At 35.1% G+C, this 22,743-nt stretch overlaps 1 protein-coding gene across 1 annotated transcript; it reads right to left on the bottom strand.

Moving 5' to 3' along the window:
• Window positions 1-5,023: 5,023 nt before the first annotated feature.
• LOC146164443 (cyclin-D-binding Myb-like transcription factor 1) lies at window positions 5,024-21,984 on the bottom strand. Its single transcript, XM_083381533.1, has 19 exons — window positions 21,750-21,984; window positions 20,759-20,964; window positions 18,438-18,528; window positions 16,601-16,680; window positions 15,884-15,993; window positions 13,201-13,336; window positions 12,786-12,953; window positions 12,192-12,346; window positions 11,974-12,116; window positions 11,438-11,553; window positions 10,858-10,970; window positions 10,566-10,723; window positions 10,186-10,308; window positions 9,833-10,047; window positions 9,078-9,117; window positions 8,819-8,907; window positions 7,795-7,954; window positions 6,468-6,590; window positions 5,024-6,042 (listed from the first exon to the last, which is right to left on the bottom strand). The coding sequence occupies exons 1-19, from the start codon at window positions 21,895-21,897 to the stop codon at window positions 6,029-6,031; spliced, it is 2,388 nt and encodes a 795-aa protein (XP_083237659.1). The 5' UTR covers window positions 21,898-21,984; the 3' UTR covers window positions 5,024-6,028.
• Window positions 21,985-22,743: the final 759 nt, after the last annotated feature.

Here is a 22,743-nt window from a genome sequence, read left to right as displayed (position 1 = left end):
GCTTAGAAAGAAAAATTGTACAGCCTGCAAAATATATTTTGTTACATGTATGAATTTATGGTTTGTTCAAAACTTTGAATCTCATAAACAATTGCACAGCACCAGCTGATATCCAACTTGAACTGATTGATCTTCAAGAGAAGAGTATTTTGAAAGGAAAGTATTTAGAAACTAATCTTTGGCAATTTTAACAGAAACTATCTGTAGTCTGTACAAAGATAACTTTCCATGTTTGAAAAAAAATCCTGACTGTTTAAACAAACAATTGAAAAATGGACACCAAATTGTGAGCACTTCCATTAAAGCAAATTTGGAACAAGCGTTTGGAAAATAAGACAATCTGAAAATTCCTCATTCAATTCGTTTAAAGTTGTTGTGACAATAAATTTTATTAAGAGTTGTTTTTTAATTTATGCGTACTAACTTATCATTTCTGCAAGGAGATAACCACTGAAAATGCCTTGAGATCCATAACAAAAATAAACTTTTTTGTGTGCCTCCAACTACTATAGACAGCCTATGTTAAATAAACATGCGGCACTCTGTTCGACCCAGGTATTTATCTCGGACCCTTCTGTAATAATGGTTGCATAAGCCTGGTTTAGTGTTTAGTATATACTATTAAACAATGGGGCACTGGTCTAGAATCCTACCAAAACACACATTATTATTTGGGTAAAGGTGCAGGTCAGTGGTTGGGTTTGGGTTGGTCAAGTATTAATAATAAATAATAAATATAATAATACTTGACTCACCCACGACTAAAATTCTAGACCAGCACCAACAATGGTCATGGGCAGCTAGAGACAGGGAGTCTAAATTTCTGGTTAAATTTGTGTTTATTTTTATGATTTGGGTCCAGTTTTGACATAATTTTGCAAACGGCACCAAATTTAAAACTTGTATCCGAAATGTATTCCAGGCCCATTCTGCAACAGATCTTTGGCCCGTAATGCTTTTTTAAAACCACGTCAGTGGCGGAATTTGGCATCACCCGCTCCGTTAGAAATTAGTGCATTTCTAAGCAAAAAGGTCTACGACAATTAGTGCATCCAAAGGATCAAAAAGTCTGACTTTTAGACTTTGAGGTCTCAGACAATGCACTAATTTAACTTACCAATGTGCTTCAAAAGATTAAGTTTAATAATACTTGACCTACCTAAACCCAAACGCTAACCAGCATCCTAACCCAAATAATGTGCATTGAATTAATAATTACATAAACGCTTTAGGCTCCAATACCTAAATTTGTGACGTAACAATCCTATGGTACCATAGACGAGAAACTATCTTATGCCCACCCGAGTTTGGGCTTTTTCACCATCATTCCAATAATTATTACATCAACGCACATTATTTGGGTTAGGGTGGGTCAAGTTTTATTAATGTCATCTCACACTTTTCGTAATCTTTTGTGAATGTTCAACGAATATTTTCAATTTATCTACGCCGGGAGTTTACCTAAAGGTCCAAATTAGTGCATTGCCAGGACCTCAAGGTCTAAAAGTCTAGACTTTTCTGCCATTGGATGCCCTAATTGTCGTAGACCTTTTTGCTTAGAAATGCACTAATTTCTAACGGATCGGGTGTTGGCATAATATATCGCCAGTCAAGTGGATTTTTAACAAAAATAGCCCGCGTTTATAAAGATTCTAGAACCAGCGTATATAGAGCAGAATATTGGCGTAGAATTTCGGTCAAACAAAAACGCTGGTCTAGAATATTTGGCGGTTAAAAATCAATCTGAAGGCTGGACTGGAGCTAACCACTTTCTGACAGGTTTGGCTTTAGCTTTTTCCAAACTATAGGCGGCCCTTTAAAATCTTAAAATAAATTAAAAATAGTCCAAAGCCATTTCGGTCCTTAGACTCCTTACACAATGCTAACGTTGAACTAGGCCATCCATTCTTGGTGTTCATTATAAAATCCGTAAAACAGCGCCAAGAGAGTTGACATGCAGTCAAGGTCCGCCGCATGCGGATAAATGCTCAAACCTAAAACAATTGATCCAAAGTATCAATAGAAATCAATTTATATGGACTTTAGATTAATCCATCCACTGATCCCTATGAAACGTGTATGATGATTGATGACATGTGCACTGTGCAACCACAGCAGGGATGACCAACATTTTAGCACAATGGGCCGCAAAACCTATTAATATAAAAGGACGACGTCATTTCGTGACGTCATAAAACAACTTAACTTACTACAATTTACAACTGCTCTTCGAGAGTGTACTTGTGCGCAAATATGCAAATAAACCTCGGCCTAATTGCGCTAAGCGCGAACAATTGATTTTAAATGCCATATCATGCAATATTACGACACTTTGGATTAATATATTTTCTTAAAACGGTCCGCAAAAACACGCATGCTTATTGCGTAGCAACGATGGGTGTTCGATGGATGTTGAAATGCGACATTAGACTCGATTATAGTCTCAAAAAAAATTATAAAATTAGGCCCACATTAAATACTGCGCGTTCTAAACATTCTGATGATAGTTGAAACAATTGTATTAAATAAAAGCTACTGGAAGTGAGAATAAGTGGTGGGCCGCACGTAAACATCAGCGGGGCCACGGGTTGGACATCCCCAAACTTAAGGTTCAAACAGCGACCGCCATCTTGAAGAAGACCAAAACTGCGTAAAAATTGTATTACGGCTTATGAAGAAAGGTGACAGCGTTTCCTGACTATTTATGAACATTTATAACCTAAAATTAATGGATTTTACTGTTGTCAAGAGAAAAAAAATTTAAACTGTTTAAAAAGCGTGCAAAAATGTGCATTTTAAGAACAGGACTAAACCTGTATAATATTTTCCCACTGTAATAACGGTACCAACCGAAATTTAGCTTTATAAAAATTGCGAGCGTAGTTTTTGATTAAAAACTACTGGTATAATAATCACCGACTACAAGTTTATTAAACGTGAGTTATTTTATAGAAATTAGACTCATGGTGATTTTATCTCATAATTCAAACATCATAGAAACCTTCAACCGATTATTATAATGGGGCGATTATGTAAATTTACAAATACTAAAACGTTATTATGGTTATAGGCTACTATAAAATGCATTAAATTAGTTTTTTCTTGGTGACTTGCTACTTTAGTTGTCCCGACGACAATGGGAAATCATGAAACAGTAGTGGTAGCCTACTTGTAAAATTATAAACAATTTTGCTGTAGATATTATTTCTTTAGGAGAGGTTATTCGTTTTTGCAGTGTAAGTTTAGTCAACATATCCGAGATAAAAAGCAGGGGACAAACCGTTTGACTATTCCGGTTCAAGGATTTTTTCGGAATCCGGTTCAGTTCTGGTTTTTGTTTTCAGCAATATAAAAATTTCGGTAAGCTCCGGTTCGACCATCGTTATTTCAAAACCGGTTCAAAAAGTTTCGGTTCGGTTACAATATAAGTTGCGTTAAATCTACAAATGTGGATCAATAAATAAAAAAACAGCAACTCATTATTGAAATATCTGAAAAAGTAAAAATATTAACGTTGTTTTAATCAATATTCAATTTTTTTATAATATTTTGAACATTGCATAACTTGATTCTGTAAAATACAACTTTTTATGATGTCATGCTGGAGTGAACCGCTTTTGTTTACAGGCTTGGGTTCGGTTAAGGTTTATGTTCTTTCAAAATATTCGGTTTAGTTCCGGTTCGGCTCCTTAAAATCTCACAAAAAACGGTTCAGGTTCGGCAAAAAACGGTTCAAATTGACCAAAAACCGGTTCATAAAGTTCCAGTTCGATCGACTCCCATAAAAAGCCAATTAGGCTAACTTAAGTCCAAGTAATTTTTTTGCAAAACTAACATATTTTGCAAAAACTAACAAGTCAATTCATTATTAGAGCAAGTCAAGTAACTGACATAAAAGCAAAATATATGGCGAGCAAATTTGGAACTAAACTATAATGTTGTGGTTCCCCTCTCCGAAGACCGCGCCAGGGTCGATTTTACGAAAAGTCTTACTAAACTTCATGTAAAGATTAAGTTACTTTATTACTAAATAATTTGTAGATAAGGGTCTGTTTATTAATCCGATAAAGTTGGACATTTTAAGTTTAGAGATTTTAAGGAATCAGGTTTTCATGCGATGCATATAGTGTTGGGGCAAAACAAACCCCTGAGCGGTGCAAGGTACTTTGTTTTTTTTAATGTACTCATCTTTCCTGTTGTTATTTTTTGATGAGACATTTTGCAACAGGAATAAAAGTTACATAATATAACATTGTCGTAGGTTATTTTTGGTAAGATCACTTTTGCAGGAAGCCCAAACATTCAGAAATTTTAACAAGATTTGGTATGAAAAAGGTGAATTGATAGTTGTTTTAATACTGAAGCCAAGAGTTGGTATATAGGCTAGCATAAGAGAAATATAACGCAGTATGTCTATTTGTAACCATTTAACTTATATATTGATGCAGTGCTACTTCCGCATAGTCCTATTTCATGCTTTGTCATACATTGGTACGATATTTTCAGCCTATAAGGCGCCATGAATCCATTACTTGAATTATAACGTCACGTTGTGACGCAACTTGAAAATATCTCAACAAATCCTTGATCCGGCATTTTCATAACTATTATCTTTTATTGGTGGGCCCGTTTTGCACCGTGCGAAATTGCGGATTCATTCGTAGTAATAGGCCTACTTTTATATCAGTAGCACAGTTTGGGATTTTCATGATGTTCGATATAAAAGATAGCAAATAGCCTTGCCCTTTAACTTCGACGTGTTTGTTATTGCCGCTGTGTAAATTATTAGCGAGGAAAATACAAAAAAATATTTATTAACAGGTAATGGCCCGAGATTGAATCGCACTTAGAAACGTTGTCTCGTTAAGTCACACCTATTCGATACAACGAGCGGTGCTACGGGAACTCTGTTTGCTACCAATCACAGCAAAAACAGGATTTGGTTAAACTAATGTTTGACAATTTTTAAATTAGTGAAAGATTTTCTGTGTTCTAAGTTAGGGTTCTTGTGACAACAGGGAAGGTGCTGGTTTGAATGGAAACAAACAGTAAGACCTAAAAAGCAACAATACCTAAAGCAGAAAAATCTATAATGTCATAATATTAAGACAAGCCAAATAATAAAGCAAAATACGCAGTAACATCCAATACAGAAGGAGACCTTAATCGTCTAAAGTTCATCGGAACAAGGCTTAAAACTGTATGAAGACAATCGGGGCCATGGGTCTGGCATGGCCGTTTGAACGGCACCGCTGTTTGGGTTTATTGGTCAGTAATGGGTTGAAATTTTTAGGGGAGTTAGTGTACTTAGGGGTGGGGGTTTGGTAAAATGTTGCATTGGCCTAATTCTGACTATTTAGGACTTATCCGATTTAGGCGCTATTACGCTGGAGTCGGTTTGAATGTTTCACTTTTTTGTCTTCCTCAAAAAAGAAGTCAAACCGTTTTGAACTTTTACGGTCAGGCTTCAGTTTTTTTCCGAATTCGATTTTGCCCTGGTTTCAATTAGCCGCAAGCTTGCAAAAAATAAATTTCAGTAGACTACAATTTAAAAAAAACGGGGTCAAATATAAATACACCATTTTGACTAAAATACTTTGAGTATTTTAATAATAATACTTTTATTTAACGCATAATGCTTTTTGACTATCTAATGAGCATTGTTGTCAGTGTTTCACTGATGTTCTTAAATACAGCATTATCAATGGCAGTTAAGGTAAGCATTTTTTGTGCGTAATTCGGTACACAAAAAACAACCATTATGTCCTAATGTATACATTGCAATGTACAATCACCGCAGCGACTTAGTACAACCAACATATTTCAACTGCTGCGCATAAACAAAACATATTGTAATTTTCCGCCACGATTCAGTAGGAGTTCTTTCGATTTTAGCCGAAAATTGTAAAATATATGGCGAGCACGAAATGACAAAACAAACACAGTACAAAATGTCACGATAGTGAACCAATAAATAAAACAAGTAGGAAGAACCGAATCGGAGGGCGTTTCCTCTTCTGCTTTCATGTTATAGGTAGGATCCTATAAAATCAACATTTACTTAATCCTTGTAGCTCAGTGCTCACACAAAAACAAGTGAAGGCAGTTAATTTACTCGTCTTTGTTCGGTTTCTCAAGAATGGGATTTAGTTAATTCCGATAAAGTTGTATAAAAAAAGTTAAATACACAAATATGAAAAATTTCGACCTGTTATATAACGTATTAATAAGGTAGAACTCGCTAGGTAATATCTTGTAAGGCTCAAGCGCCTAGCTTAATCGCATAAGTAAAAAGATAGCAATTACACCTCTGAATCGGTTGAACTCCGATCTAATGTTTTTTCTACTTTGAGATATGGGTTTATTAATTTAGGAATTTAGCAATTAATTTTTTAATAGATATTAACTAACGTAGTATTGACTTAAAAAAAACAAATAAGGAAGCTTTTGTTATAAATATTGCTTACCCGACAAAGGATGTGTATCGCTTAACAAAACCGGCACGTCATCGTCTTCGTTGTGTGATCCAATTGTAACATCACTGCCCACGCCCTCTAAAACGGGACTGTCGCGTGTATGGGAAAGGTAAACTGAAGAAAGCGCAAAAATAAAATTTTAATGACAAAGGCGTTGCTTGTAAAACGAACACGCAATCAATGTTTATTTGTTGCTTCATATATTTGGATTGTAATGGTTATTGGTTATGATTCCTAACCTTTTTTAACCCGATCCTTTTCCATGGAAGTTGTGATCTCCTAGCGAAGGAACCCAGGCTGGTAACAGACTATATCAATTTATTGCCAACTTTACAATGTATGCTCTCGCTCTTTGTGCAATCTTTTCAGCCCAAACGTGTCGAGCATATCATGGCATGTTTTTTTGCCAACTTAAAACGGGATAAATGATAAAAATTATGTCGCTGTCGACTTTTCTGTGTGAGCTAGCGCCGTGTGTAATTTGGCCGTTTATGCGAGTCTCATACGTCCTTGCAAGATGGTTATTGTATGGTAAATGACACCACAACAACTAGTCGATAGCCCTAATAATATATTTCCAAACCATCGTGATGAACATCGTTATAAGCGTTTCTCTAATCTAAGGTGTATTTTCTCCAATTAAACCAAATGACTCACATTTTGTAGATCTGGCTGTAGTGTTTATTTGCACAGGAGTTCGCTCCAGGGCAGCGTTTTTCTTTCAATTACTTGTTTTTTTTTTTATTTTTTCAATTACTTGTTTTTACGTCACGTTATGACAAATTAAACAAATCCAAACCTACAGAGTTGGCTCGCGAAGGATATAGCCAACTCTCTCCTTTATATCTAGAAAGTCTAATCTAAACGGTATCTTTAAAAATTGTCATGCGCCACCCAAACAAAAATCCTGGATCCTACACTGCTTGCTCTGTGCGGCCCGCGGGTCGCGATTAATCTGCAAATAGTGTCGTGGCCCCAGAAGTTGTTAAACGAGCGAGTAAATTTGCTAAGTCGGGCATTTGTTTCTGTACTTTCGATTTTACCTAAATAGTCGTTACATACTGTACACGAGATGCATGTTTTATATTAAATTCAATAGCATTTCTAATCGTACGATTTAAAATATTTTATGCTTGGCTAACCCGAAGTGTTTACTTGATATAGTTATTGATTATACTAACATAATATCTGATAAACGACTCCCAAACATTAGGGTTCTTTAAACATAGGAAGTTGTTAAAATGTTCTTCAAATCTTAAGCCAAAAACATTTAAGCCCGCCAGTTGATGAATTACGTAAAAGGTTTTAGGTTGTTTACCTGAACCAACGTTGGGGTCGAACGTAACATCGCTTTCCGTAGATGTCACGGCGTCTTCGGTATGCAATTTGGCTCCGTTTAGTTTGAACATGGAAGAAAGGAGTTCAGGAGCCAAAGCGATGTTCACATAACGGTCATCGTCTGTTGCCAAAGTCGCCACCTGTTCGCAAAAACAATTACGTTAGTGAATTTATAGGCCACGGTTTGAATTGCCAAAAAATGAAAATTTTGCAAAAGTGAAGCTTTTTGGTTGCGGAGTCGCAAATAGGACTACTTTTAAGACTACCCGTGTCATGAGTCTCTCGTCCGCATCCACCCTGTTTTAGTTATGTAAATGGATTAAAATGCACTAAGAGTCGGGTCCAGGCTCGGGACTCGACGGAATTGGCAAATTTCGCTGTAGTCAGACTAGAATTGGTCGGAGTCGGGGATTCCGCAGCCCTGGTTAGAAGAATTTTTGGTAATCAATAAACTTGACTAAAATGACATAGCTCCGAACAATTTAATACAGTTTTTAATGCAATCTGATAGAAGGGTTACCGTTAGGGCAGTGGTCGGCAAACTTTTTTTGTCGCGACCCACGTAAAACCAGTACGAAAACATTGGCGGATTCAGGCCATTTAATTTTAAGGTGAATAATACACGGTGCCTCAATGCCCAAAACACTGCTATAACATAATGTAAAACGTACTATAAAACAAAGAATATACGCGCAAAGCGAGAAAATTTTTCATTAATTGTTCGACAGGCTCTCAGGACCACAGTTGGCACGTGGGCCTTTCTAAGCTGGGCCAATTAAAAAATTCTATGTTACACCCTCTTAATAATGTGCATTCATTGAACGGCTATCACGCGGCTCACAACTACATGATAACACTAAAACTATTCAAAAGTAACTCGCGGCTCACTAAAAATGACTCTGCGGTCAACATTTGGGCCGCGGCCCACAGTTTTCCGACCACTGCCGTATAGCTTGACAGATGGATATAAAAATGGTTTCTTGTAATCTTTACAAAAATAATACTTCATCGGGTGCACTGGAAGTTTCGATGATGTATATTCCTTCGGCAGAAGTAGCGGCAAGGTGGTACGTGGCGCCAGAAAGCTGCGGTTCTGAGTAAAACAAGGTACGGTCTTTAGTACAAAAAAATGATATGAATCACACATGGTCTATGCAATATACTATATATAATATATACAAATAGATATATATAAAAAGTTACGTCTCTTCTACTATTAAATTGAACGCAACCACTTGATAAATTCATTTGTACAAAACTTACCACAGCTAAAATCTTCCTTATTTGCATCGTTTGCGGATTCCTGAAACAATTACATGTATAAGTAAAGTTATAAAAAATAAACAGTGTGGTCCTGAAAGTATCGAATCAGAGTCGATACGTAAAATGAACTGGTGGTATCGGTACTCGCCCGATACTGGGCCAGTCCAGCGATTTTATCTTGAGAGGTAAGTCTGTCAGATAACAGTAAATAAACCATAAAAAAAACTAAGATTTCCAGTGTCTAGTAAAGTAATATGGCCAAATAAACTTTAAATATAACCTTGTAAGTTTCCACTTTTAAAACGTTATTATTTGTTAAAAATAATTGATAGCTATTGGTTGAACGGCCGTCTATTTTGCCTAAATTATCAGTTATCGGGTTTAAAATAAAATACACATTATCGGACTTCTTTGAATGTGGTTACAGAATATTGAATGTAGGACTATAACCACAAATTTCAGATTGTTAATATGTTTTTAAGGGCATGCATACAAAAAAGTGTATTTCGTTGGCAAACAACATTACTTTAAAAGTAATAGCTATCGTTTTTTTGCAACGAAGACTACTCTGTTTGAAAGGCCTAGTTTACCCCAAATAATAATTAAAAACAATTATTTTATCCAATGTTTATTTAAAATGTCACTCAAGTTTGACATTGAAATCTTTCCGTGTTAAATTCAGGTAATCTTAAATAAGTAACATAAAATAAGAGGAAAGTTAACTTGAAGTTTATATAACCGCCGTAGCAACCAACCGATGCAATGCGGAAGCGAAATGGCGTATCAGGTGACGTTGTGTCGACAATATGTGGCGACACCAGGTGTTCGGTGTCGTCGTCGGTCTGAATAAAGAGCGGCGCTGACGTGGTGTCCTCTGATTGGCTAACAACGCTCGTGGTGATGTTGGAAGAGTCGTCCATGCCAAGGTCCTCTTTGCTCAGGATACGGATTCCCTTCATCTGGAGTCGATCTGTCGAAAAACGAAAACCATGAATATATATTATGGCAAACTGATTCAACATTTTGATAATAATATAAGCATAAGAAAATTGTTAAGAATCATGATATGTTTTATTAAGATCTAAAATAACAAAACTAAATTTAATACTCATATCCTCGGCGGTAAGTTGTTGGGGCTGCTTAAGATTGAGAAACTTTATTAGTTGGCTCGGTTTTTCCCAACCACTTAGAACTTGTTCTGAGTAGAACTTCGTCAGAATTTCGATGGACTCTAAAAATGAAAAGAGGGTGTCAGATTATTTGAAAAGCGTTAATTCGTAGACGATTTGTTCATTAGAGTGAAATAGAGTGAAATATATAACACATTAGCCCTACAACCAGACAAATAAAACATATTTTGCACGAAGTAAGTGATTGATAAGTCGCAGTCGTCGGTCCAAAGAAAATATAGTTGACATTTCGGTATACAAGCAAAATCATTTGCAACACACTGTGTTTCATGCGCAAAACAACGGTACAATAACTCACGTTTGAAGGACAAGTTATCTACGTCGAGGTCGCTGAGTTGTTTCTTGAGGTTGTTCCATTTCCATCTGAGCCATTGTGGTGATCGGGCACTGGTCCACCCCACGCACAACTTCGCCCAATCGACCTCGTTTTCCGAGGGAACATTCATTTTTGCAACCCTGTATTTTGAAATTTATAGTGTTTGTTTTTTCCACTTTAGTTTTTGACCGCAACATACATGTCAGTCAATATTAACTCTTGCGGTTTATCTTGATCAGAATAAAAAAGCTGATGATAGTGAAGTTACACGTACTTGTCGACGAGCAGTTTGTCATCAGTTTTTGACCAAGGTTCCCCGTGCATTGTCTTCCAGTTGAGATAGTTTAGCCACTTTGATCGACATTGCTTCTCCGTGCGAGTCTTCACCTGCAAGGTATTTATAATTGAAATGAACCCAGGCCAACAATAATTTCTTCCATAGATGGAATACCATGTTTCTTGGTCATTAAGCGGACAGAAAAAAAATATTGCAAGTTTATAATCCGCTTGTATTATAAAAAATATTGCAGTCCATAAAACGAGCCTGTTAATAACTTGTACATAATACTGGATAGTGGGTGAGAAATTTTAGGGGTATTGAACTATATGTTTTACTGCTTATGAACATGTGTTGGAAATTTTAGTAATGTTTGTTTAATAGAAAGGGGGAAGGCAGAAAATATCTTTAAAATGTGCATAAAAAATAATAAACATATATGGAATTAATATAGGGTAAACACATAAAAGGTGACTGTCTGAGCAAGTCTAAATTTTTTTAATAACAATAAAAGAGTCTATTTCTCCCGTCAAATAAATGTAGCATAATATCAATGCTAAGTTCAAAGTTAACTAACCATGTTGGCAACAGACCCCCAAGAAATGCCTTCGGTTATTGACTCTCCCATCCTGGTGTTAGTAACTAAATGGACGGCCTCCGCAAGTCGGTCTTCTTCCTGTTTTGTCCATCGGCCTTTAACACACATTATATAATGTACATAAAGTATCACCACAATACGAAGTTATCAAATTTTTGTGTACAAATTAAACAAAAACATGGTCAGTGAGTTTATTGCGCTGTATCACCCATGAAGAAATGAGATATAAACGTACTAAAGATTGCCTGTCACAAATTGCAGCGTCTTGCAAACCTGGGTGATGCCTTACTCTTGACCTTGGTGTAGCAACTACTATGATTTTTTTTTATATTTCCTTAGGTCCTAGGCCAGTGTTTTTAACTTTTTTTCGCGGCGACCCAAAACTAAAGCGTGACAGATTCGATGAGTCTGTGATGGCTTTCGGTGTACACCCAAAAGGTATAGAAGTAAATGCTCGTTTAGTAGGGGAACGCCGGGTAGTTCGTCTAGTTACAATAGTTGCAAAATCTTGAAACCTGTTATTAAATCCTCTTTTATCAACCGGCATCGGTCTTTGACAGAGTCTGAACTGCGACCGAGTTCTTGACCAATGAGGGACCAGTTATGTCCGTGAATGTTACGGAGTTGCTTAAGCCTATCAACCTCTTCTGTAGTGTACCTAAGACAATGTTCATAACGGTTAACGCCATCCAATTAACTAAAATAAGTATATGTGTTGCGTATAGGTACATACTTTCCTATCTTGTGCTTGTTGTACATTCGTTTTACCCTTCTATAAACGGCAAAAAGGGGCCGATTAAGGCCGGTACACAACGATGGGTAAAAGTCCTTTCTGGTATCCTTTGCACTTGAAAATATTAGATCTTCCAGGTTCTCGATTCTGTGATCCTGATACAAAGAAAATAATAACGACATGGAACACGAAAATGGAATTAGAGAAATAAAAACAACGGGATTTACAAAAAATGGACTTTATAGAGTTGATTAGTCACGCGGCGCAACATGCCATAATATTCACATTTCACAGCGCTCTTGATATAAACGGATATGCTTGAAACTAATTTACTGATGATCAAAAACCGCAGGTTGTGCACCGCGGGTCTATACATATACTGAATCTAAAACAGTTGGATAAATCGATTTGTGGTGGCTATCACATCTAATAGAAAAGTCATCGATGCAACTTAAACAGATTTAAAAATCTTTTAAGTAATTGGAATATTGAGCTATATAATAAAGCACTATAGAAGGACATGCAAGCACATGGAGTGAAGTTGAGATAATAAAACAAAATAATAATAATTTTTGAAGAAATTGGCCCCTTTACCTGACTATACCGCTCGATATTGTTTTTGAGGATCTCCACTTCTTCATTGCTCCATGTACCAGTGGTCCAGTTATGGCCTCCCTGCTTTAGCTGCTCCTTGTGCGATTTCATAGTTACCCAAACGTTGCGCACTGGGTCCTTGTTGCTCCCTACTGCAGCGGAGTGGTTCTAAGATGATTGCAATAAAATTAATAGTGATAAATTTTTTAAAAAAATTGAAGCTTCATATCCCACTTTGTTTCCTAAGTGGTACTTCATACTTTGTTTTTTCATCCAAATTGGTGTAAATAATTTCTAAACAGTTTATCTAATTGACAGCAAGACAAATATGCCACTTTGACACTCAAATATTTTTTTTATGCAACGAGTTTTTTTAGTAAGTTGTTTAACCCTTAATTTTGTTTTACTGACTTACATTGTTTCTGTTTTTCAATTTTTCTTCTGTGTAAAGATGATGATCATTCGTTACTATAGAAACTGTAGTTGGCTTAGTGGCGTTAGCAAGCTTGTGGTGTCCCAGACTATCAGCACCACTCGAGTCAATACATTGTCTGCAATAAATATAATCGGTGACTGCTATCAAATACATGTTGTATGCTTAGTTTACTCACTTATCTTCATTTCACTAACTTTTGCGTAAACAAACGGTTGGAATGATTAAAAGCACAATTTTCGCCACCTGCAATACTAAAGAATCAGGGGCGTATCCAGAAATTCAAAAAGGGGGGGTTACCAATTTTCAACTTAGGGAATTCCTCGTTGTTTTTTCGTCTGACGTCATAAAATAGTGACGGATAGGACGTCATAAACAAGAAAAAAAATCATCCGAAACAGCCAATTAACCTCCAGCAAAAGCGAACATTTAGACGGAAAGCGAACACGTGCGTTATCGACAATCCTACCAGGCGCCAGCTGCGAAACCGCTTAGTGTGCTATCGTTAACTTCAGGCGAAAAACTAAACCAAGACCGTGAAATATGTGTGATTGATTTTGGTAGATCCATGTACGGGACTAGGCTATATTACAAGCACGTCTTTCGCCATCTGCAATAATAAACGGAGATCGTTTTTCCCGGGTGTTTTTTCGATTAGCGCCACATATAAAACTATTTCGAAAAAACGGTCTAACTTTAATAGTTATTTAATTTAGTTCAGCGTTTGATAACCGTTTTAAGTTTGGGCGCACCTGGCGAGCGAAGCGAGCGCGATTTTTTTTTTTGGTATAACGGCGTTTCTTTTAAATTTCTTGCAAGTTTTTATTACATTGCCGAAAATGAAAAATGTTAAAAAATATGTCAAATATTTTTGAATACGTTTTCGGTTTGTCCGCGACGCAATTGGCTGCTTTCCACGGCGCAACGGTAAAGAAGCGCTGATCTAGTTGAAAATACAGCATCAAAACGTTAACAAATGGGACGTAGTAAGATCATTCGCGCAAAGCGCGAAAAATTTTCGCACTTGCGTAGTTAAAATAGTCAAAAAGTATTTGAAATTAACTTGTGTATAGTTTGTCAAAGAGGCGACGGGCCCGATACAGTAGGTTGCCGACCCCAGTCTTACACCAACATCTGATATTAACGCAGACAACAAACAGCGAGAAACATCAGCACCGTCTAACTCGGCGTTTTCAGAGAGAAAAAAGCGGAAACCGCTTGATTTATATTATTAATGGTCGAACACACACTTGCTGATTAGCCAACCCGAACGAATAACGAAAGGCGAAAGAGAAAAACTATCTAGCGTTTACGGTCGACCAAACAAAAGACGAAAAACGGCGTTTTGCGTTTGATTTTGGTTTCGCATTAACTCAAGACGCGTGACCCAATTACATTTAAAAACACGCAGTTTCGGACGGTGAGTAAAACTCCGACAAAAACGAACAAAAAATGATAATGTCTCTTACGAAAAGGGGGGGGGGGGGGGGGGGGGTCCGAACCCCAAACCCCTCTGGATACGACACTGTAAAGAATGATGTTTTGTGTTATTATTAGTGCAACATCTGCGCCGGTCTGCGTGCCAAGTCAGCTAAAATATAAGCTGCGGTTGAGGGAAAATAAGTGGTGTCAATTAAACAAAAAAACACGTGGTCTTAGAGTATGCTTAAAGAGAATAATTTCGCTTAAACTATCATAACTTAAAAACGGAGACTTTGAAACGAACACGACAGTCACCATTATACCACATTTTAAGAATTTGATTTGGTTAAAAAAATGCCGTTGTTATACCAACATCGGGTGTTAGCTTAGAGAGCGGAAAGAGAGGAACATTAACTGCGCCTAACTCGACGTTTTTTAGTGAGAAAAAAAAACAAGGTTTGACTTAACCTTGTCAACTCTCGAATACACACTTGCTGATCAGCAAACCTAAATGAATAACGAAAGAGAAAAACATCCTGCGTTTACGGTCGACAGAACAAAAGACGAAACATGGTGTTTGCGTTTGATTTTGGTTTCGCATTGGGGGGGGGGTATTTGGTTGTGACTCAGGAAGGAGACACAGTGGTCTAAGTGAAACGCCTATAAATATAATTGCTATATTCTTGTTTTATGTTTATATTTGAAAGACATAATAAACATTTATTTCAAGCCGGAATATGGATTTGTATATATTAGTATATTACAATGTTATGTGGAATTCCTTTTTTGTATTTCTGCAGAATAAATTGGCATTTTGGGGGTCCATGACTCCTTTTTCCCCTAGATCATCCCTTATCAGCATTCTGTATAATTGCTCGCAAACATAAATCGATTTTTAACGGTTTATTTAAAAAAAAAACATTTAAGTTTACACCCCCCTATTACCCCGGCTTTTGGCCTTCCATTCTTTCCCCATTAATATCACCCTCTTTGAAATCCACTGGCTTACATCTAGAAGAGAGTTTTCCTAAAATATTTGTCTAATCGAAACCTTCACATTGTTTCTAATGATTTTATTGTTCAAGTGCATATATTAGTTATATATTCTGTTGAACAATAATGGTTTATTAATTTATATATGTATATATAGTTATGCAACTAGGGCTAGCTAAAGTGGCCTATGAAAAAAACAATGCCTGACCAAATGTTATAAATAATTATAATATAATAAAAGCAGTTTTACGTTGCATCAGCTTCAGAAGTGGTACTAAAGTCTTGGCTGATGAAAATAGTCGGAGGTTGCGTTTCTTTGATGTAACTTGTCTGGTGGCTGGTTACAGGAATTTGTTGGCTCTAAAAAGAAATGTGCTAATGTTAAAAGCTTAATAAAGAAACTACTAGTATAGATTTGCGTTTTTATTACTTTATAACAAAAAACAGCCCATGCAAAAATGCAATATTACATATATCATTAAAAATAAACTTTAAATATATATAAATAAAATATAAACTTTAAATATATATTTTGTTTGTAAAAATTACCAAAATTGTATTTTCTTTACTGTAAGATTGGCTAACTACCCCTGGGAATCAGTAAAGTTATAGATGAAGGTAGGATTTTTTTTGCCAATAACTGTTTTTGCTTGCAGAAACAAGTCAAAGGGAAAGTATAACTTAATATATACCCTTAAAGTTTAAGGCTTAAACAAACAAAAGTGTAATATGTAATATTACATGGATTAACCTGGTAAATAGCCTTTTTTATAATGACTTTATTAGACCACCCAAGAAATTAAGGCCCAAAAAATAACCCCTGACAAAATATACACCAACAGCAACCCATCATTTTTTTCATATTCTTCCAAATCGAAGTAAGGACAACACTTTGTTTAGTTTATTTTAGAATAACAATTCCACTACGATAAATATTTATAAAATATATGATAATTTGGTAACTCACTTGGTCTTCCTTGACGTTTAGATCATTGGCGGAATCTTCAGATGATGGGTATAAAGTAACAACCAGCTCACCATAATCATCTAGAAATAGGAACGAACACACACAACACATAATAAAAATAGGGATAAATTTATATGCAAAGTACATTACTATGCTCAGTTTGACATGCTTAGAAACTAAAATAGGTTTAATTCTTATTTAATGTTTAAAGGTAAGATAGTACATGTATTTCAGCAACAAGAATTATTTCACTATCATACCGAATAGTTGGTTTTGATATTAGAAAACTAGTGGGTGATCATGCCATGGATGCCGACTTTTGTTTTTCACACGGGTGCTCAAACATTTCCACTAAATATGAGGTCAAAACAAGGGATGTTTAAAGTAGAATATCGAATACCCTTGTATTCAAATCAAATCCAAATTCTGCTGTTTGCATTGGGAAAGTTGAACTGTTAAGATTGCCTAGTTTTAACATGGAAGGTTGCACCTAATTGCATAGGCTAGTGGCAAGTTTGGATGAAGCCTGCAGCTTTGATAGAACATCAAACCAAAGGTAGCTTTAGCAGCTCAGAATCTCACCATTTGAAATTGGTCCTTTTCTGATGATCTTTGCTATCTTATAAGTAGGGCAATTATTGTTCGACTTACAAAAAAGTCACAATTTTGTCAAAATTGGCATATACGGTCAAAATTTGTCTGAATTATTTTAAGTCAAAATCATTTTAAAATGCACATAAATCATTTACAAAAAAAAAAAAATATAGTCAGCTTTTTAAAATTGTCGCTTAGTTTATTTTTTTTCACTTGTGATTTGCAATTACCTATTTTCTAGTTGGATAATATGCTTGGTGTCTGTTAATTTATTGCAATTATTTTTAACTTGTATTTTAACAGTTACTTAACATTTTTCTAAAATAACCAGCGTCTTTGAGTTCTTTGGCATTTTTATAGTGGTTTGTTCTTTTAAAATGACAAAAATATCAACTAAGCTTTTTCATTGCTTTTGCATAAACCCAAAACAATAACTTATTTTTGCTCAGAAAAAAAAAAACAGGTAGTCAGTAAAAAAAAACAGGTGGTTGACGAAGCCAAAACACTAATGAAATAGAATCATTGTATGTTTAATATGTCAAAATTTAGTCAAGAAGATAAATTTTTAGGTCAAAAGTTTTAAAATTTCAAATTTGTAGGTCAAAATTTCTCATTTTTTAGGTCAAAAAATAATCGCGCTACTAATATGTTAAGATGTAACCTATTAGTTTTACTTTGCTTTTCCTGTTTCCAAACAATTAAAACTAACCAGTACAGACAATAGTATTTACAGGGATAATTCTAGCTGATTTATTTTAAACACAGTTAAAGAGCAGCTTCTTAGGACTTCATATATGGATGGAAAACTAAAATTGTTTGGGAAATAAGAGTAGCGAAGTGTATAAAATTTTAGAGAGCTGTGAAGATTGATGGACAGAATATAAGGCAAGAAAAAATGTTTTCAGGGTTGCAGTTTTATGCCACCTCACTGCAGCGATAGGTAAATTTTATGATTGCACATAAAACATGAATTAAATGTCCCACGACCAATAGTCACAGAAAATAATGCTAAACAGATGATTATTTAATTCAGACAAGATTTATGTGGAAATAAGACGGTAATAAATCACACTGTATCAATCAGAAACACGATTATTTTACTTATTATTGTTTTAGGGGGGATTATCACTCCAACTTTCTGCTGGGGTGCGCCTCAAACTCTACTCATATGTTGATGGTAAAAACAGAATTTTTTAGTAATAACATGGCTATGTTTTAATAAAATGTATTAAATTATAAAAACCTGTCACAACTTGAACATCTGTTGATTCAAACACTGGCATTGGGTTACTTGAATCAGTTGGAATAGTCTTAGAATCACTCTGGGATATATCCTACACACAACATTATAATAATAATTTAAAAGAAAGGTTAGAAACTCAAGAAATATGCACAAACTATGCATTTTCGACTAAGGTTAGCGGTGCAAGTAGAATTACAGGAACAATAAAACAAAATATAGTATTTTATGTTAAAATTCTAAAAACTAGAAAACAAAAACAAATGGCTTGTAAAAAAACAAATATTAACACAAATCAGTATACCTAAAGTTTATTCAAGTTAACAAGTAGTACTTTACAAATATACAACTGGGAATAAATTTATAGATTCCTGCGTAAGCAGGCAAAGAGGATGTTTAAGGTTTGAAAGAAAAATTTAAATGCCTTATATAATAATATATTCAGTCAGACGGTAAAATTATGTATTGTTTAACATGGTTAGAAATGCAAATGTGACCTGCATTGGTCCTTCTAAACCAGGGGCTTCTCCATTTTTTGTGCGGCCCTTCACTTTCTTCCAGCTATTTTTCCCTAAATAAGGCTAAGGATGTGCACCATGTTGAGACTTTTGCTCTATCAGTTTCCTGTTTAAAGTGCAACGTAACCTATAGGCTACAGCAGTGGTTCCCAAACTATGGTATGCGTACCACCGGTGGTAGGCGAGAGTCTTTCAGGTGGTACACGACTATGTATAAATTTTGCGAAAACTTTTTAAAGCATACCTATAAACTTGTGAAAGCTTTCAACTTTTAAAACTTTCTTGGGTAATTTGCAACGTTGCGTTTTCATTACCTTTAATTTGAGGTTTCGCACGTTTATGATGTAACACTTATCTTGTTGAAGATAATAAAGCGTTAATTGTTAGCTGGTTTAATATGTAAGTAGTAATAATGATATTTCAATCATATTGAACTACTGTGATTTCTTTTAAAATAGAGGAATAATGTGAGAACTAAATTTTGTTTAATTTAACTATACTAGAAACATGTCTAAACGAAAGTACAGCCAGGCTTAGGCTACATAAACTACGGGTTTATAGCTATTGAACACAATAGAGAAGCTGTTCCGCAATATGTTGTTTGTATGCAGGCGCTTGCTTATTCAGCTATGAAACCAAGCTTACTCCGACGACATCTCAACCAGCTGGTCGAGAAAAAACAACTACATCCATCGCATAAAAACTATTTGCTGTGTTTTGTTTAATTTATGGCTTTTATGTCTTCGTGGAATGACATTTGTTAAACTTTAATTCAGCTACATGCTCATTTTCTTATATATATGCTAAAATAGTTATAGTTTGAGATATTCTAGTCAGATGTAGGCCTAAATTAGTGGTACATGAACACTGTACAAAAGCTCAAAATGGTACGCGAGAAAAAAAGTTTGGGAATTCCTGGGCTACAGCTACACCGCTACACTAATGCACTTCAACTCAAATGGGAAGCATCTATGACAAAACAATCTTCATTCATAAAGATTTACTTGTGTCACGTTGTTATGATAAAGAATTGTTTTGCAACAATTTCACTTGTCTAGTACGTTCAAGGTGTAACAGGCTTTTGCCACGCATATTGATGACTGAGATGTTGTTATGTTTAACACCTGGTTTTGAATTAAGGCTTTTAATTAAATTGTACTAAGCCGATCCGTACGAGAAAGGCGTCATTGGAATTGTAGGAAAGTTATTTCCGAATTCACAAGTAGACAGCACTGACAAAGCTGCCGTAGTTGCAGCCTAGTAGCCCATTAGTTTTTCTAGTAAAAGCTGAAAATATGAATTAGTATTTATTTGGTGTGCGGCCCTCCTGTAAGCATTCCATTTCCTAACTGGCCCTTGTGTTGAAAAGGTTGCCCACCCCTGTTCTAAACAAGTTAATAATGTCCGAAAAGAACTTATACATGTACCTATTCTAAAAGTACCAAGGTTAACTCTATAAAATTATTGTAAATATTTTTACTTGCAACCTTTTTTAAAAGAATGCACTGTGAAATGCCAAAATATAATTCATCCAGGAAATACACAACTAGTTAATTAATATATAAAAAAACGTTAAATGTAGCTAAATAGTATATACTTTAAATGTGGGGTTGGCTGATAAATATTTTTTTTGCTTTCTAACATTGAAGCTTTGTCAGTTTAATTCGTTTTAAATATTGTATTCAGTACTTAATTCCATGTCCACACTTTATAAACCAGAAATATTGAACCTTTTATTCTGTAATTTACAAAACATGTTGGTTATCTTTACAATTTTTTTTGTTTCTAAACTAACTAAGTATATACCTTTTGCTGCTTATTCTTTCTTTTGGATGAATTGGTGAGATACTTTTCTGTATCATCATCTTCGGCAAACATTGTTGTTTCAACTGTATGAATTTGGGGCTCAGTGCTGAGCATTGACAAATCAATTGGCTCCATTTGTAAGTGGATTTTGTCAACTGACTTCCGACGAACTTTAAAATTCTTAAATTGAACGGTATCAAATGCCCCTAAATAAAAAAATATGCAAAAAAAAATGAAAATGTGCTCTAAAAATTTAAAACATATTTTTATATTTGACAAGAATCTAATGTTATGATAAGGCACGCATAATGCAACATTTTGAAAGGGGGTGTCACACGATAACCAAGCTGGAACATTAAAGGGGTATATGGGGGTAGTGTCAAAACAATTATGTTTTGTGTAATCTAGACCCTTAAAACACTGTTTTATTGGGAATGAGTGGCTCTGCAAAATGGTATGTTTACAGCAGAAAAATGCAATTTTACTTTACTGACTTATATTATTGGTTAAGAATAAAAGGAATCAAACAGTTCCATTTTTGAAAAATTAAAGTAGTCCCTGTACGAGTGGTCGTTAAGAATAGAAGGAATCAAACAGTTCTTTTTCTGGAAAATCAATGTTGTCCCTGTACGAGTGGGCGACCTTCGGGGGGTTGCGACCCACCTCCTTTTATGGATTGTGCCCCATAATTTGGGAACCGCTGCCTTCATACATCGTTAAACTGTTGCGTTTGTGTTAAACAGATTAAAATAATATTCTAATAAACTTTCTAAAATCTGTTTTCTTTAGTGACCTGGAGGATTTTAAGGAACCTGGTGAATTATATAATCAAAATTTAATTCTCCTTGGCATTCCCCAAACACATTGCTAACAGTATGCAATAATTGCATCTTATAAAAAGTCAGGAAGAGAGTTTGATAAATCAATTCAAGGGAATAAAAAAGTGGGGAAAGCACTGATCTGGTGTGCTAATAAAAAGCAGATGAATTACCTTTTCGTTTTCTTCGAGTGATGTTTGATATTTCTGTTGGGTCCACAATAACAGTTGATGTTCCAATATAATGTCTCTTGCCATTTGAGCCAATTGAATTGTAGCTGTTTAAAAACATTTCACTGCTGCTTCCATTGGGATTACACATTTTCAATCAATCTTACGATATTATAGGGTTTGGAACAAAAACATAGTTTTGGTAAATAGGCCTTATTTGTGTTTAAAGCACACCCAACAACAGACACACACACTGAAGAAATAAAACATAAAATAATATATATGGGTTGTAAAGATTTTAAAACTTTTAAAAACTATGCCATGTACCTTGAAATATTATGGCAGAGATAATTACATCATGCAGAATGCTTACAAAGTTTTGCAAAAATAAAACATACAATGGAACACTAAACACGGATCTGTTCATAATTTTCAAATGAAAGAGAGTTGCCATTCTACTGAAGATGTCATAAGCACTTGCCGAAAAGTATGCAAATAAAAGAATGCATCTTTTATCTATTATTTGGGCCACTCTCTTTCTACTGAAAAAAATATATATATTTAGTAGTCCATTATATAAACTGGCTCGTGGATCTATTGTAAAAAAACAATAGCAAAAAATATTTTCAAATTTCTATTTTTGAATATTAACAACAAACAGTCATAATTATAAAACAAGAAAACAATTATAAGTTTAGTAAAAAGGCTCAAAAACATAATTTGCAAGACTGGGATTTTGGTCTGAAAAGCAACACAAACTATGTTATTTTGTTACTTGTGGGATGCTATGATACTGCTGTGTATCATTAGTGATGTAGGCCAAATGATTGTTTTTCAACCTAACAATGATTTTGGTAGCACCATTCACAACCCTGACAGAATTTGCCATCATGCTGTTGCCAGATAACCCTTTTGTTTGCCTAAGTTGCCAACATAAGTTCTGACGTGTTTCGTCAATTTTTGTAATCCACATTCTCCCGCTTTGTGTCTATTTACC

This window comes from Ascidiella aspersa, chromosome 2, assembly GCF_963924565.1.
Source record: "Ascidiella aspersa chromosome 2, kaAscAspe10.2, whole genome shotgun sequence".
NCBI lineage: Eukaryota > Metazoa > Chordata > Ascidiacea > Phlebobranchia > Ascidiidae > Ascidiella > Ascidiella aspersa.
This window is presented reverse-complemented; position numbering and strand designations above follow the sequence as displayed.